Genomic DNA, 18,369 nt, shown 5'->3' on the forward strand with positions numbered 1-18,369 from the left:
GAAATCCTTTTAATATTCATATGTCAATGTAACTAAACCAAAACATACTTCATCTGAACATACTGCTATCAAGTTTAATGTTTCCTTTAACGGTAAAGTTATACTTCAAAGAGGAAATAACTTTTGCAACACTAAACAGCTCGTATTACATATTTTCCCTTTACAATATAATCTAATATATTGTTAAATTGAAGAAATTCAAGTAAGCTGATAAATACATCACTGTTACATGCTCTAATACAAGAAGCATTCATTTAATTCAGTCTCTATATGGATATAAAACATATGAAAAGTTCTCTTTACTTTTACATGAAACCATTCACAATTAGAGAATAGAAAAGAGAACAGAACAAATGTCCTGGAAAGGATTTGTAAGCCCCATAATTTTTTAAATTCTGTATCCCTTCAATACAAAACAGTGAAAAGGAGGATTATTTTAAATTTACTGCACTGTTAATTGTGTGAAAATGTATAAAAGAAAGGCATACATCCTAATTTAAACAAGTAAAAGTACAGACAAATCTCCTGTGGAAGACTACACCTAGTACAGGTAGTTAGCTCAGTGTGCTGCTGCAGTACAAACTGCAGATTGCACCCTTGGTAGGGGTAAATGGCTGGCGCTTCCAGCAAGAGCAGTGATCAGGCACTGACCCTTTGCACAACAAGGTGCATGGGAACCTTTGGCACCAGCCAGGTAAGCGGCCACTCAGAGATACAAGGGGAGCCAATGGCTCAGCATGACGACCCCACACCCCTGTGTGCATGGACTGTGCATACAAAAGCCCACGTATTGCTTGGTTCGGGGTCCGTCATTGGCAGGACCCAGCTTGATCTCGAGCTAGTTTTGTGTGACTCTTCCATGATTAAACTACTTAGAGAAATCAGATATCTGAGACTCTGTTGTGGGAAACCTGTGGCCGAGCCTGTAAGGAAACCTTGACTGACAGTGTGAGAACGGTGTGTGTAGCCAGTCTAGTGCAGCACCCATTGACTCACTTGGTGACTCACTGGAGGGTTTTGCTCCCAGCAGTGAAAGTCTGGGGTGGTAGGAATGTGACTATCACAGTGGATGCAGGATTGCCAGACAGGAAAGTTTCCTTAGCGCTCATTAGCCTAGTGCTGAAAAAATCAATCTGTGATTTAGAGAAAATAATGGGAATATAAACCAGCATAAATGAATTTTTTTTTAATGGCTAAGAATTAAAACAAAATTAATTTTCCCCTGCAAGCAGTATGCCTGCCAAAATTAATTGCAGCACATCCTTCAAAATTATTATTTTGGTTTTGCTTTATAATATTAAGTATTTGCTGAAACCTGGAGGACTAATTCTTAAGTTTTTTGCCATAATTATGTCCCATTTCTTTGTTCCCCATTTAATACCTAGTAATTATTTTGTATATCTGTTTGTTTGCTAACAAACCTCTAAAAATATAAACTATCTTATCAGAAGACACCTATATATATAAAAACATCAAAAAGTATTAACTCTTCTAACTGTAATCAAATAATAAACATGTGATCTCATACACATTTTAAGCTGATGTTCTTCATGCATTAAAAGTTAGATACATGTTTTAAAGAAATTTAAAGAATTGTTAGTGAAGCCACTATACGTTAGTGAAACTGGTGATAACTCCATTGTGCAAAACACCCATTCAGAATGCATGCTTGGGAGGAGCCCTGATACCTTTAATTCTTTAAGTCCCTGCATGTATCTCCCTTCTACATCATGTATCTGGTCCTTAAGATCATAGATATCCTGCAGGACATAGAAGGAACCATTGCGTAAGAAGTATGGGGAAATAATTTAAAGTTGAAAAAGCATTAAACAGTTTACATGCACTTCTGTCAAATGACAAAGCCTGCAATAATTCCCAGAAATTAAAATTAATTCACACCAACTTGATGGAAATTAAGGTTTTGTTTATAACCCTAACTCCAAGACATCTCAAATAGCACAGAATTGTTTGAAATTCAACATAAACAAAATCTTATCTTAATAAGCTAAACTCTTAAACCATAATTATGAACACAAACCAAGATAAAATACCAAGAAAGTAAAAAAATACTTCATGATTGAAAATTACATCCTCATAGCATTTTCTTATTATAATAGAAATTCTGTATTAAAAACAATCTTCCTATTTAAACTAGCTCCAAATTCTCTAAAAATGCAATTCACCCGTAATTCACTGAGGGAGGCATCAGGATCCACCAAACTACTTGCATCTCCACTTCCTCTCCTAGATGAGTTGCCACTCTGAGGAGCTGCACTTACTGAATTGCGAGATGAGGGCTTAAAAAAGGGAAAAACATTGTGTCAGGAATCATATGGTTATTTCTGGTATACTTGATAATAATCTTTATAAATTTCTTCAAAGTCACAGCACTGTTTTATCTCTTGTTTTTCTTAATATTAGTTTACAGACAGTATTTTCCATTAAGTATTTTCCAGCAGCTGTGTTTCTTCTTGGTAAAATGTTGGTTTCTTGTTGATGACTTAGTGTATCAAGAACATTAGAATTTTGAGTCATCTATCCGGACGATATTCATAAGATGGATAATAGTGCTGAAATACTGTAAACATTTACAATATTACTAACTATTACAATTTCTGCCATCCAGGATTCAGAAGAAAGCCTACAATGAGCATCTATCATACAGATTTTTATAGCCTTAGCCTCCTAAATTTTAGGCTTTCCTGGTAAATATTTCTCACATGAAAAATAAATTATATAGAAAATTGTTACTGGCCAAAAGTAAACTAAAGTATAAATTTTTCCCCTCAAGAAATAAAAGGCATAAACCATTAATTCTGGACAATAAAAAAGTATATCTAAAAAGATTTTTGCAAGCTAACCCTGACAAAAAATACAAAGAATACACAGAATGTATACTTTGTGAATTATTTCAACACTTGTGAATTTGTGAATGAACACTGACTTTAACTAATTCTAAAAGAGTTTCTAAAATTAAAAACTCTTACCCTTGAAAATATTTCTGAATGTGATTTTTCACTCTTTTCTTCCAGCTGAAAGAGAATAGGGAACATGATTACCTTTTGTAATAAGGAACTACCAATTAACATCTTATGTTCAAAGAGACAGAGAAATATTTTTAAATGAAACCATTTTAAAAATTCCAGAAGTTAGCATAGATCAAGACAGGAAAAATAGTATTTAGTTTAAAAAATAGTTTTTACCTCAATTGCAAAATAAATGTAAAGAAAAAAGCTTGTAAAGGAAAAAGCCAGAAACCTTACTTTTTTAAAATGTCATTACCAGTACTGAGCAACCAAACATGTTTACTCTTTTAAATTTCAAGTATATTTAAATATATATTTCAAGTAATATTTAAATTACAAGAGTAATCACTACAATACTAGATGGCATAACAGATGCAAAGCTTCATGCAGGTACACTTAAGGCAGTCAGTGACAGCAAGGTGAATACCCTAGTCAATGGAAAACACATCTGTACATTCAATCTCTTTAGTGTCACCTGTGATTACATCACAATAAAACTGGTTCAGGTAAAAGCCTATAACTGAAGCATACTAAGTAAAAGCAACCTACAAAATAATTTCAATTAATATTTTATCTACTGAAGGCTAAAGAAAAGAACTACCACACTCCCTTCTTACTTAGGAAACTGCTATTGCAAAATTATATTGTAGATATCCACATTTTCTACATTTCTATGAATCAAAATAGGTGGGACTAGACACGTATTTAGTATGGTATCTTGCATATCTTGCTTCTCAAAGAACACTTGTTTTTCTCTATGCCAAGGAAAATAGTTTTGAAAGTCTATTGCAATCACAGAAGAAACAAACACTGCTTTATAAGACTTTTCTTTTTCCTCCTATTGTGGTTTCTATAAAAGCAACATTGCTTCTTCATGACAAATTCACCACCTCCAATGATGTACTGAAATTACAGATTGCAAATATTTGTCACCAGCGTGATGATAGAATGATATGAAGAATCCAATTGATCTGAAGGATACATTTAGACTAACCTAAATAAAATTATAAATTTCAAATCTAATAATAAATAATGATGATAACACAAGCAACTGAGAAGGCAACATAATTCAGTCTCAGCCTCCACATTTCTTTTAGCAGAGCATTAATTTCAGAAAGTCAGCTTTATTATGGGAAAAAAGCGCTAAAGCTTAAGCTGGAGAAATAATTAGTCTCTCATTATTTGAGAATGTATAGATGATAAATAACATGAATTATTACAACTTATACAGCATTTTAACGTTAAAGCATTAAACTTATACAGCATTGTATTAAAATACCATCTAAATGCAAAGTCACAGAAAGTGGTTGCAAGAGTAGTCTAGCTCTCAGTCTCTCATTCAAAGGAGAACCACAGCCAACAGCTGTGGTTTGATCTAGTGAAGTGTCATCAGCTCCTGAACACAGAGGCTCTGCAGCCTTGCTGTAACCTGACTGTAACAATAATGTCCTTGTGGAGTTTCTTGGAGTGTCTGGTCTGAACTCCTAAACCACAGTGTGAGGTTGCTGGCCCTTGTTGCACTGCTTGGCAAGGGTACAAAGACTTTGGCTCTCACTTACACAAGCAATTATATACTGCTGATCACCACATACCATTCCTTTTGCTCAATTAAATAAACACAGTGCTTTCAGCCTCTCTGCCTACCTACTACATGTGCTAACCCTAAATGCTATTTCAAAAGATATACCTAAGAACAGAAATTTGCCTTTTACTCCATGCTATTAAACACAATAGTTTTGCCTGCAAGTAACAATAATTTTTAGAAGTTACAGCAGCAAGAAAGAGAAGGTGGCAAGGTTTGGTATAAACAATGTTCAGCCTAAAGGGAGCTGCACAGGAAAACCATCATGATAATTTTCCTGTAACATGATCTGTTGATTGACATGGGATTCTGTACAAGTGCACAGCCAGCAAAGAGTGCTTCAGTAATGGATTCTGAAAAAATCTCATATGGGATGAAGGAACACTAAGATGCATTAATGCATGCACAGTTCTAAGTATTTTTGTCACAAAAAGAAGTATAGTATTCCAAAAATACACAAAAACCTACCTAGCACAGTTAATTTCCATAAGAAAAAATTGTAAAATATTTGGGTCTTTAAAAGATTGTTAAGTTTATCTCACACACACAAAAAATTGTGAAGTGTTACACGTCACATGCTTCTAGCAACAGGCAGAATCTCCTTTAAAATACGGAACATGCTTTTTAAAAATTCACTCAGTACATTTTTACATGAAAACAAGCCCCAACTCCAGAACAAACCAATTTTCATACAAGTCATTTAGAATGCTTTAACAGTATTTACTCTTTCAGAGTATGAAAAGAAAATCCATAGTTTTATTGTATTCACCAAAGTGTAAATAAAAGCATTACACTCACACTATTCAAAACTTGGCCATAATCTGCATTAGAAACAATGCTTCCCCTGTGGCTGGAACAACTGAAATAATCAGCAGTAGTTTCACTTTGATCAGAAAAATCAGAGGACTTCGAAAGATAAGGAGAAGGTGAAAGAGAACTGAAGATGATACCACTGAATGAATAAAAGTTTATTAGAAACCAAAAAATCCTACCTTAAACCTCCATTATTGCACTAAAAACAATGAACATTTTTTATTGATTTATCATCCTCAATTAGAGTAATTAAAAAAACATAAAACCAGATACCAAAGGGTTTAGTATTAATTTAGGGACAAAAACAAACTACAAAAATTTTAAAAAGTTTGCAGATCATAAAAGACAGATTATATAAACTGATCAATAAAAATTATTTTTCTCTACAAATGTTGTCTTTTTTCAAATCAACATAAACCCCATAGTGCCAGCTATAATTTGGGCTTCTCCTCATTTGTATGTTTAAGATGTCTTACACTAGAAGGCAAAGTTACTCCCCAGAGATGTATATCAGTCTGGCACCCAAAAAGGTGGGGAAAAATGCTAGTGCTACACCTTTCTTGTTAAAAAAGGCAAAATAGAGCTAAATGCAATTACATCTGCCATGGGAATTCAAGTGAAATATTCAACTGAGAAATATTATGCATGTAAAACACAATATTAAATGGGAATAGTGTGTTTATCATAACTTTATTGATAACATTCTACTTCAAAAGGCAGAAAGTTAAAACTAATTATGGTGTTCACAGTGAAAGTGATTATAGGAGAAAAAACCCTTCTATGAACAGTTTGAAAATATATTGTCCTTATCCAATTCTCACCATTAAAAAAATTCTTTATATTTGATGTATGTGATTAAAAGCTACTAAGATGTCTAAAAGTTACATATATAACTGGTATACAAAAACCAGTTTACTGATGAACATGTAGCTCAGACTATGCTATTTTAGGACTATGGAATTTGTATTTGTTGTCAGTGCTATGTTATGTTCTATTTCTTTGACAAGAAAATTTCCAACTATTTTTCACCTACATCTATATTTAAACTAGCATCTTAATTTTCATTAAATGTAGCTAGCTAGGTAAATTTTGAGTTGGAAATTTGGCTAAACTTTCCTATTGCACTTGCATTTCACAAAGTATAGAGATACTAAAGAGAATTCTTCTTATTCATTATGATTACAGTAAAAGAACAACTCAGGCTACAATCTATGACAGTAATGGTCTATCATTCAAAATCCACTTCTCTTTGCTGCTGAGAAGTCCATATACCTAATAAACCTTGCTGTCCCTCCTTCTATACTTTTTGTAGCCCTAGTATCTTTCCCAATGGGTTCATCAAAACGGATACACTTTAAGATGGAGAAGCATCATATAGTTTCTCAAACTGTTTTCTACCTTTTAGATCTCTCCTACTTGCTCTTCTGATTTTCAGAGAGAACTAAGCTGACTTATCCAGAGTAAAACCAAAATATAAGTCACAGAAACAGTAGGAAATGAATGCTAAATTATTCATAATATTTTTACATCATTGGCTTTTCAGGATTATTTTATTAAACAAATGCTTTGAACTCTATTAAGCATTCTCTAGTGCGAGTGAATATACCTCGGGATTATTGGCATAATATATACATAGTGAGATCCGATATATATATATATATATATATATATATATATATATATATATTCCAATATACCTTAAAGTATATACTTTTAAGAAATTATCTCAGTGTTAAGAAAATCTAAGGAGACAAGTAGCATTTTCACAATGCGAGAGATTACATATGTATGTCAATACCTGTTACATTTTAGAACTTCATAAAGCAAAAGCAAAATTACCTTTTTCCTATACCCTCAAAAATTCACTCTGATATCTCTTGTAGCTTAAAACATTAGTTTCTGACAAATGTGGTTTATTTGTTTAATACATATAAGACTGTTAATATATGACAAATTTAAAAAAGGACTAAACATTTCAATTTGGCCCATACTAGAACACTGATATCTTGTTTTGTGTGGCGTGACAAATGAGCAGCTACACAAATGAAACTTAGACAATTGTTCTGCAGCAGAAGCAAAATAAAACTCTTTAAAATCACTTTGCAGTACAAAGAGTCAAGTTTAGAATGACACTTTTAATACAGACCCAGAAATAAATTTCTCTCATTTTGGATACCGGTTATCATAAAAATGAGCAAACTTCTTACTGCATGATATAACAGCTTCCATTAATCCTCTTCCCCAAAAGAAAGACTTTTCCCCATGTACTGTAGTGTGTTTCATGTGCTTGCTCCATCTATGACATAAGGTGGTAAACCCAACAATGTGCTATACTTCAACTAAAGTACAACTAAACTAGTTGTTTATTACAAACATTTAAAAGATATTTAGAAAAACAAATTCCTTCTACAGTTTATTGTCTTACTGATAAAAATTTACATCTTGCTAAAAATCACATCTCTGACAAATCAAAACTTCTTATGCGGAATGGAAAAATCAAATCTGTGTGTTGGTCAGTGAAACAATCCCAAGTGGACATACTCATAACTGCTGATGTGTTAATATCAAAGCGTTCATCAAATCATGCATAGGAATGCTCACCACAGGACTACTTCGGACTGAGCTTGCTCTTGAAGAATAACTGTATTCAGATGGCTAAAGAAAAGTTATGAAGGACACTTTCACAACTTTCATAGATTTTTGTCTGCAGAAAACAAAGATAATGAAAGAAACAACCAGAGGCCTATTACACTAAGAGTGCAAGAACTATTTGAGTTATGCCATCCATCACCACACAACAAGGCCTGAGAAAGAAGGAATGAAGCACCATATATAGCCAGTCTCAGGCATTACACTGCCACACTCATATGCTGCAATTCCTATGAAGAGTCACGTACTTTCTTATCCTATCTATGTGGTTCCACTTAGAAGCATCCTTTTTGTGTAAAAAAAAAATTACTTAAGATTCACAGCAGCATTTACTATTACTACGAGGCATGTCTATTTCCATATGTCACTAAGAATTCCCTTAAAAACAGTCAAATAGTTTTTAAAAAATCAAATCTTAACTAATAATTAAATTAAACATTTAAATTGCAATTTGGTTTTAACTGCTCTGAGGCCTGCAGAAGTTTTAACACACCCTGGGAACTGAAGCTATGCTGTACACTTAGTGGTTTTATTTTACAGTCACTCATGCACATTCTCCTGAAAGAGTTATGTTTAAAGGTGCAAGGCTGAAATCTATTTATGCAGTGGATAATTAAAGCAGCTCTGAGAAACTCAACTTAAAAAGAAAAAAAAATACCGTTTCATGCTGCTTTGTCCCTCCCTATGAAGAAACCTCCAGCAGAAATTAGAATTATATACGTATCAGAGTTATACGTAGTAACAGTCTTTACAGTATTGTTCTCCCACTGAATCTTCTAACATTTTCTTGAGAACATACACAAAGCCAAAAAAGGTAAATCATCTATTTGTAATCCAAGTGAAGAAGAAGACCTCACTAACTAATTAAAAATACTACATAATATTTGATGATTTTTTACATAAGTTTAGCATGTCTCTAAATGTCAGTGTAAGATAGATTTGAACTACTATAGCAGCAAAAGACAAAGTTTCAGATGTTCATGCTAGTTTTTAAAGAAAACTTTTTGCAGAGCTACCTCAGCCATTCTTATGGCACTACTAGATACTCTTGATTTCGTAAAGATACAGATTAGGTTTTCATGCTACTGCATTTTTTTATGTTTATTAGATTTAAATATGGCATCCTATTTAAAAGTATTCAAGGTGTATTTACCACAAACTTCAGTAATCTCCTGATTTCCATCCAAATGCTTAACTTTTTAAAATACTATTTTTAGTATTATACATGCAGTTGTTATTTAGTATGCTTGAATTAACGTAATAACCCCAGTGTTCTTCAACATCATTGTTGCATTCACCAGCTTTATGCTTGTCTGAAAAAAGAGCAGTAAAACAGCAACTACTAAAATACTTTTAAGAGGCAATTTAACAACATCAAGAAAATTAAACTGAATGCCTCCAGAAAATTATACACAGAAAATGCAACTCTAAAAATATCCCAGAAATGCACATGTAATACTGTCGAGCCTCATGGCCATATAATACACATTTAAGGCAACCATGCATAATGTGCTTACAAAATAAAGTGAGACTTCTTATCAAACCAGTGTTTAAAGGAGACACCTATGAAGAAAAGTGTGATTTTATATTTATATTGGGCCATTCAAACATCTGAAGATAAGTAAGATATTGTTTTATATTGTACTAACCCTGTAACTCCTAGCTGGTGCCACTGGATCACTGTATAGAGAAGATGACTATAATGTGAAGAACAGAACAAGTCAGAAATAGTTTTTCTGCATACATAATTTTTTTAATTTATGTTCTATATTCCACAGAAGTCCTAAAGATTTAAACACTAAATTTTAATCTATCTATAGAAGGCAGAAACTATCAGGAAGAGTGGAAGAGCATCCAGAAAAACTTGTTATCTTTGAAATCAATTTAAACATTATTAAACCAAGCTAGTATGTTTTCAAGTAGATTTGTAGAAGAGAGTGAAGAAATTAAGCAGTTCTCAAATAACATATCAGTTTTCTCTAGCTAGTTATTTAAACCTGGCCATGACCACAGCTGCAGGTACTGGAAGATATTACTCATCTCATAATATATCAGTATTTTATAATTTATATTAAGATGGAAAAAAGTACTGCAATGGTGCTAAACATTTAAGACTTTTTTTGTTGTTTTTAAAAGACAAGAATTTGAAACAGCAGCTATCACAGCTGCCGCTTGCTTTCTGTATATCATACAGAATCATGAAACAGAAGTTACTTTAAATTTAAAACCTCACATGCAGAATAGAGTAATCTGCATGTTACACATTAACTTTATCAAACACAACCCTTACAAGCAAAAAATACAACTATTACCACTTGTAACTGTAATAATTGCAAGTGTAATAGAGAGATAAGTTAGTGTCATATGGCATAAGCAAGCAAAACCAGATATATGTATTTTATATAAATAATTAAATTAATATAGAAAGAGGAGACAGACCCAAACATGGTAGGAAGGAACTGGTTTACTATATCCAAGGCTGTTATAGTTTCTTTGATCATAGTAAATTCCACTCTGAGGGGTGAGGAAGGAAAGAAGAGAGAAAACAAAGGTTGCATCTGTAGATCTTGCAAATGAAAGTTTTATCTTAACATTACCCAAGTGTTCCCAAGCTTACAACTTGTGCAGAATGCTGTAAAGTTTTCCCTAATGTTGACCCCAAATCCATGTAACTTTCCTAAGTAAGTAAATAATAAAAGCCTCAAAACTACTATTTACTTTGTATATCAGCATTAACTGTATTTCTAATGCCATGCTCAAACAAAATAGTAAATAATTTAGGTATTTTTCCTCCATAATAAATTAAAATTTCCAAAAGGTTGACAAGTGCAGCAAGAAATACATGAAAAAGATAACTGACAAGATTTGCTAATAATTAGTACAGTCATTTACTTTATATTTTTTACATTGGATACCATTATGAATCAAAGCATTTTGGGGAGAGAGAAGGACAGAAATCCCCAATAACTGAATTGGGGATGGATGTTTATGTGACACTAGCATAGCCTGTACCCTACCACTATTCTTTACACCAAGTGTGCACACTGGAAATCTAGCAATTATATTTTGGCTTATTTCTCTTGGGTTTTGACATTCTCTACACTAATTGCATATATATGCACACGTGAGGCAAAAAATTCATGCACACATACAAAAAAGAAAAACCAGACAGAAAAAAACATGGCAAAAAGTAATGCCTGCAGAATACAGCACTTCTTATCTCAACAAACAACAGAAAGCAGAAATATTCATATTGCTCGTTTGTTCAGGAACTAAGGGAACATGAAAATACCACTTCAAAAACACATGGAGAAATGCTGTAATACAATAATAAGTAAATACAAAATTACTTCAGCCTAGTCTCAACACAAACATCCACTGTTGTTCTGACCCAAACCCCACCAACCCCTAATGCAGTTGCTAATTGATCAGTACCAAAAATTGTCTGAAAAATTACATCCAAAATATTTCATTTATTGACACTATAGTCACATGTTAAACACCGAACTTCCTGGAATAGTTTCTGCACAATCAAAATAAGCCTCATGCCTTTCTCAATAAGTCACTGGATTAACATCAAGGTCTATGGCAAATTCAATCTGCTGTACATCTACATTTAAAATGTTTCTAACTATGTGATGGGGACAAAGTGGAAGTAATAGAACATGTATCTCCATCCCAACTGAATAAACTTTAATCCAGAGAATACCACCTTTAAATAGTGCCAAAAGCCTTTTCCAGGCCTCCAGCAAAAGAAGATTTCTATTCATCTGATTCCATTGATGGCATTGCACTGATACAAAAGCAGCTTCAAACACAAATTGGAAGTCAGAATCTGATCAATATGAGGTTTTTGGGTTTTTTTTTCTCTAAAAACATTTATGCAAATGTCAGGAAGCTAACAAATTTATCCATGATGCTACACACTTAGTATATTTATAAGGAATATTATACTAGAAAACTACCCAATAAATCTTTATGGGAATAAAGAGCTTTCTCCTTTGAACTTTGAGATTAATTGTAAGCATGACTCTAAGAATGAAATTTAGAGAATTAATATCACTATATAACAGCATCTTCAATCTTAAAATATAAAGAAGATAGACATAAGGACTTAAGGGTTTTATCACCTAAAACAAAAACAACACAGGAAATTCTAACTACCTAATTAGAAAAAAATAGGCCACGCTTCTATCACTGTGTTAAAAAGAACTGTCAAGTGAAACTATAATCAACCCTATTCTCATTAATATAGGCTTGGCTTAAAGCTAGTGCTCATATTTTGCAGAAGAATTTAACCCAATAAACAAACTAAAAAAGCTTAACAATACAGACTAATTTAAGCACTATATTGTGCTTGCCTATCTGCTAGCTAATTCAGATAACACTGCTATTTAAACAAATACAGCTTTTTAAGCTGCTTAAATATTCCTTTTGGTGGTACTTGATTCTTGCCTCTTCTTAAGAAACACAGATTTTATGTGGCATAATACCACTGAGAATGTGATGCCATCTACTATCACTTCATAAAAATATGATAGCTGTCTTTTAAGTAAATATATACAAACCAGCTGCTTATTCTCTGGACTGAGAATGAAAATAACTTTTCATTAGATTAAGTTAAAATTTCTATGTAGTAATGGAGAATACAAATAGATGCATACACACTTTTTTCCCCCCAAGGATATCCTCCAAGTCTAATCTGTATGACACTTTGCTACAAAGTTTAGAAATAACATCTAAATACCAGAAAGTGCTTGCTGTAAGACAGGTGTCTTTTCTCCCTGAAAAAAAAATTACACATGTAGGCTACAGAAAGTGTTAGAATTATAAAACTGTTCTAGGTCTGAACATGTGATAGTACAAATTTATATACTTTTTAAAGTCAAGAATGTAAAGTAACTAGTTAGTACCATTACATCTTAGAAACAAAGCACAGAAACAGTTTTCTCTCAAAGACATGCAAAGTATTAACATACAGGGACCAAGTATCTTGCAGATCTATCCTTAGTATCATCATACTAAAGTAAAATAAAATTAAATAAAGTGAAAATCACAATGCTAAAAAAAATTAAATTGCCTTTATTTCAAAGAATGACTAAAAAGATTTACAAGAAAATTACAAGAAAACATATTCTACTAATAATGAAAATTTAAACATGAAGGAATATCCATTTATCCCAATCTGAAGTGCTTTCTGAGGCTGGACCACTTAATAAAAATTAATCTGTTTCCCCAACAGCATCCCAATTTATGAAAAGTGAGATAATTTTGGACAGCATTATGCTATGTGAAATATTTCATGTGATTTTAGTAATAGAATTTTAAATAATTAAGCCAAGACTTATATGGTAGATTTCATTAAACTGAGACAGCATTTACAAGGTTATGTAACAAAAGGCTCATCTCCACACAGGCAAAGCAGTCTAATGGAAAATCAGCCCCATTGTTGAGCTGTGCAACTCACCATGATGCAATGACATTCCATGGCACTTTAGGCTTAGGAAGGTCACTGCATATGGGGTACAGGGCATGAAAGACTTTACAGGAGGAAGGGGAAATCGTATTTTGTGATCCGGGAGAAATTAAGTGTTTTTGGGAGGAGCAAATGTGTGAAAAAGAAGGAACAGTGTGATTAAAGGGCCAGCTATGTGTAAAGAGAATGGGAGTCTACCAGAGTTGGCAACTCTTAAGAATACAAATAAAAACAGCTTCGTAAAAATAGTTTAGCGAGTGTCCTGTTTCTTGTCACTCAGTAACAGCAAAATTTGTGAAGTTTATACTTCTTTTTTTCAACTTAGAAAACTTAAATTTTCACAGCAAGCTTGTTTTTTTCCAGTTCATTTAAAAATTTCATCGGTATTTTGACTATAGGTAATGCACAATACAAAATATAATTTAATATCAACCTAAGCCTACTTGTAACACAACAGAAAAAAGAAACTGAAGGTAGTTTGAAAATATTACATTATATAGTAGTAGCATGCTGGAGTATTGCCCAGTGTAATTTTCAAAATGAGGAGTAATGAGAGGATTTCAAGAAAAAATATTTTTGTCTATTGTTACATCTGAAAATTTCTTCTAGACATCAAATTAACACCAGAAATTCCCCTGATTTAGATTTTATATTTGTTTCTAAGATAATATAGCCCGAATTTAGCTAATATTATTTCATACTGCGTTCATATTATCTCAATAGTTCCAATACATCCAGTATTAACAATATATTAAATGACATTTTAATATTGTAGATGTAATTTACAGAGTATGGCCCCTTTTTGTTTTACTAACAGTATTACCTACAGGACCCATAAGTCACTGGATCAGTTTTAATCAACTAAACTATTAAACAATTTCTGTCTCTAATTATTACCTCCAATAAGCAACCTTGTCATCAGAGAACGAAGACAGATCACTCACTTATCATCCTGACACTTAACTTATACTTTTTATAACTATTAACAGATTAACCGTCTACTAAAAAAGATTTAATTTTCTGAACTAGGAATACCACAAATATCCCACATACTATGAAAAATACCACAAACTAGGAACACCACAGAAATACACATTACTGAAAAGGCAAAATTTCTGTATTTCAGCCTTGTCTGTTGTTCAAAAATCACAACATAAAAGAGAAAATGTTTCCTGTTGTAACTTTCAATAACATGTTTGTACCTACCAAGGTTGATGGACAACCTTTTCCATTTTATTTTACTTCTCTATTGGGGACATTGGGAGAGAGCAACTGAAGAGATGAATTCCCTTCACATCTGTAAGTGTTCTTTCTATCAGCTCTCACATTTGCCATCACAAAGTACTTGATTACATCAATCATTGCAGCAGTCCCATTAGTACCAATCTTCTATAAGCATGCTTTCACCAAACTACGGCTTTGGTAAGTAGACACAGAAAACATTACAATGTGAACACATCACGCTAAGTAAAAAGTGGGCTCATTACAAGTTACGCACCAAAAGAGCTCTCCTTTTGGAGGTACTTGCTCTGCTCCTGTGAGATGCGCTGACATCTGAGGAACACTTGAGAAGGAAATTATAAAAATAGATCAAAATATGAAATAAATTTTTAAATTTAATTCTATTACTCTTCACTGAATGACAGAAAATAACCAAGGCTGTCAAAGAAATTCTAAGTAAGCCCTCCAAAAATGAGCTTAGTTACCTGCCCAATTCAAACCCTCTTGTTTAGACAACCGCCAATTACTTAATCTCCATTTAGCATATTTGCTATGTCAGCCAAGACAAGAGCAGATCTGAGCAAATCTATACCAGCTCACAAGTTTCTAAGAGTTGCACATAGCATATTTTACATGTTTTCTTGATAAAGCATTTACTGTTCAAAATTATTTGTGTGGCAAATTGCAGAAGAACTTAACACTAGGACTTGCATGACATTACACAAAATTCAGTTAATCAAAAACTACATTTAATTGCAAAGACCTCTTAAGCATATGACAATCATCTTTTTTTAAAGTCACACAAAGAAACAGCTCATTCCAACTTCCAAAATACATAAAACCTACCCTTTTATTTCAGTAATTTGTCCCTTTCCTGGCCTCTATACCCAGATCAATGACCAGCTGATTTCTAGGCAGATCCAAGACCAGGAAAATATTAATATACTCTAAATAAAATTGTTCTTTAGAAATACATATGTGGCCTAAAGATGATATAAAAGAGCTTATAGAAAAAATATTTCTGTTAGCAGTCTTTGGGATACCTTACATCATTCGGCTAAATATTTTGCCATAAATGAATAATATATTCTCAGCTTCTCCAAGAAGCAAGAAAGAGAATCTTGCATCATACCAAACTCTTCTTCAAATTTTATCTTAAGGTACTGATACCTTTTCTTTCACAAATACTACAGACACACAGTAATGTTCAAAGTGCAAGAAAAGACTGGAAGACTGAAACATAAAAATAAACTACCTTTTTAACATTGATGGAAATAGAACACCAGATGAACTTAAACATTGTATGTAACTTAAAATTACTAAAACTGCAAATACTTATGAGACTTGAAGCTTCATCCGCTCCATTAGAAAAAGAAACCAGAATTTTGGTTTGCTTTCTGAAGGCTATGATCAAAAAGAAAAAGTATACAGTTTGAACACAAACCAATTGTGAATGTCGACTGGACTGGTGAGAGTATCTGGCCCTCTCTGCATCTTCCTGAGAAAGAAGAAATGCAGAGTTATTTCGTATGGAAAGGAAAAATATCCTGACACAATACCAGAAAGTCAAAGTGAGCAACATGCTGTTAGCACTTTTAATGCTATGTGTCATTTTGAATAATCCATGGTGGCAAGTAAACTCATTCAAGACAGAAGAGCTCATTTCACCAGATTTGAGTAAGTATGTCAAGATATCACATTAGGGGATATAAGTAAAGCAGGTCCATAATAATTAATAATTAGTGTTCAGTAGTCAGCCTTTCTTATGATTGATATATTAATGCAGAAAAAAAGAGCTCAAAACTATTTGAATTAAGAAATAAAAGGAAAAATAGAGAGCTTTACAAAATTACAAGTACACTAGTAAGAAATGTACCATATCATTACTATATTCATATTTTAAGTAATTTACAAAGTTATTTGAGTCCTAAGAGAAATTATTATTCTCAGTTGCCTCATATATATTTTGCATTTTCTTCTCTATTAGAAGAGCAAAGCTTCTTAAGCAAATTGACCAGTTTTAAGTTCTACAGCTAGTTTTGCTATACAGTGACAGTGAAAATAATAAACCAAACTCATAAAATCTGAGTGGTGACAACTAGCTAAGGCACCTTAATATCTTTTATTCTGTTTAAAGATGAGAGAATGTTAATTTTGGTTCACACAAGAGAATATGTGAAAGAAGCAAGACAAAAGGCACAACTAATTTAAAATCAAAACATATTTCACATGCCATAAGCATCTCAAATTGTTACAGTATGAAAACACGTTAAGAATAACCTTAATTTTAAAACTATCCCATTTGGAGGCTACAACACAGTTCTAAAAGTAGGAATTTTTCCTTAACTTACTTATTTCCTACAGTTTTCAATATATTGAACTATTCTAAAGATTGTAAGCCAGTTATTTATACAATTAAAGGCTTTGCCTCAAGATTATAGATGGGTATCTAAAGATTAGATTTCTTATTGCTTATGGTCACATGATTATCATCTGCATTTTCACTGGATATTTAAAACTATTTCACAACTATTCAGTATTCAATAGGCCTATTTAAAACTCTGCCAGAAAATTGCCATGGGGGGGAAATGTAGGTTCATTTCATAATGACATTTTAGTCCTGCTCTCTATACTGTTTGTTTTGAGGTTTAAAATGAATGCTCATGCTATTTAACTTTTCAACACAATATCGTTAAATCATTGCCAATTTTAAATATTCTTTGTATCTCTGGTCTAAATGGACAAGTACCTCTTAGTAACATCTGCAGCAGGCAAGAAGAAAATTAGCTACTTATTCCTCTTAATTGGTGGGTAACAAGTCTCTTCCTGACATTCCATCAGAAAATACAAAGCCTGTGTTCATGTTCAGCATACTTAGGTCAAAGGATTATGTACTACAGTACATATTGCAAACAGGTGCTGCTTGATTTCTAAAAGTTCAAGTTTGAATTATGCGTGTTATCCAATACAGAGGTTACATCTCCCAATCCAGGAAGGGAATTCACATCTGTTTAGAAATCTCCTGCAGCAGATGTAGCCCTTAGGACTGCAAAAGGAAAGTGGCATTCAGTTGAGTGGCATTAATTTTGAGTGAGATTCCTTGCAAATACCATGTTTTGGAAACCCTTGATCTCAAGCAAAAAAAAAACTTCAAAGATACATTCTACCGAGAAATACAGAAACTATGCTGATCTTGAGAATATGAGAACTAACGTACACACAAATTTTAGATAGACAAAGAGACAATAATGAGTGGATACCATTTTACATATAAAATTCTAATGACAGTCCTAGGATTTCTCAACAGATATTAACTGCCATTGTAGTTTTAACTATATGAAATAATGGCTAATCTCAGCATGTATTACTTAAATCTTGGTGATTCAAAACATTCCCACAGTGAACACTGTCCTAAAAGCCAGAAAAATCCCTGACATCTCCCATATATCCTTTTAAGAGGCACGTGAATTTTGTGAAAGGAACCCCTGAAAACAATTCTAAAGAAATTTCTAAAGAAACTTTGCTATTAAGTCAGTCTCACTCCAGTGCTGGGTAAAATAATGAAAAATCCTCTTCTGGGATACACTGAAAAACACCTGGGG

The 18,369-nt window shown here is 32.8% G+C and overlaps 1 protein-coding gene across 21 annotated transcripts in view; it reads right to left on the reverse strand.

Annotated features, from left to right (window-relative positions):
* The window catches only part of LRRFIP2 (LRR binding FLII interacting protein 2), a 57,677-nt gene that overhangs the window by 17,215 nt on the left and 22,093 nt on the right, over positions 1 to 18,369 (reverse strand). For 7 of the 21 annotated variants that reach the window (XR_008429464.1, XM_053935853.1, XM_053935849.1 and 4 more), the window contains 5 exons: positions 16,212 to 16,265; positions 15,045 to 15,110; positions 2,988 to 3,032; positions 2,184 to 2,297; positions 1,689 to 1,760 (listed from right to left, as the gene is read on the reverse strand). Coding sequence is in view for 20 of the 21 variants with exons in the window: in XM_053935853.1 (XP_053791828.1) it covers positions 1,689 to 1,760; positions 2,184 to 2,297; positions 2,988 to 3,032; positions 15,045 to 15,110; positions 16,212 to 16,265 (351 nt within the window). In the remaining variant the exon portion in view is untranslated. The remainder of the gene's footprint in view (positions 1 to 1,688; positions 1,761 to 2,183; positions 2,298 to 2,987; positions 3,033 to 15,044; positions 15,111 to 16,211; positions 16,266 to 18,369) is intronic. The other 14 variants (XM_053935820.1, XM_053935860.1, XM_053935879.1 and 11 more) reach the window with 7 other exon arrangements.

This window comes from Vidua chalybeata, chromosome 1 (genome assembly GCF_026979565.1).
Source record: "Vidua chalybeata isolate OUT-0048 chromosome 1, bVidCha1 merged haplotype, whole genome shotgun sequence".
In the NCBI taxonomy this organism is placed as follows: Eukaryota; Metazoa; Chordata; class Aves; order Passeriformes; family Viduidae; genus Vidua; species Vidua chalybeata.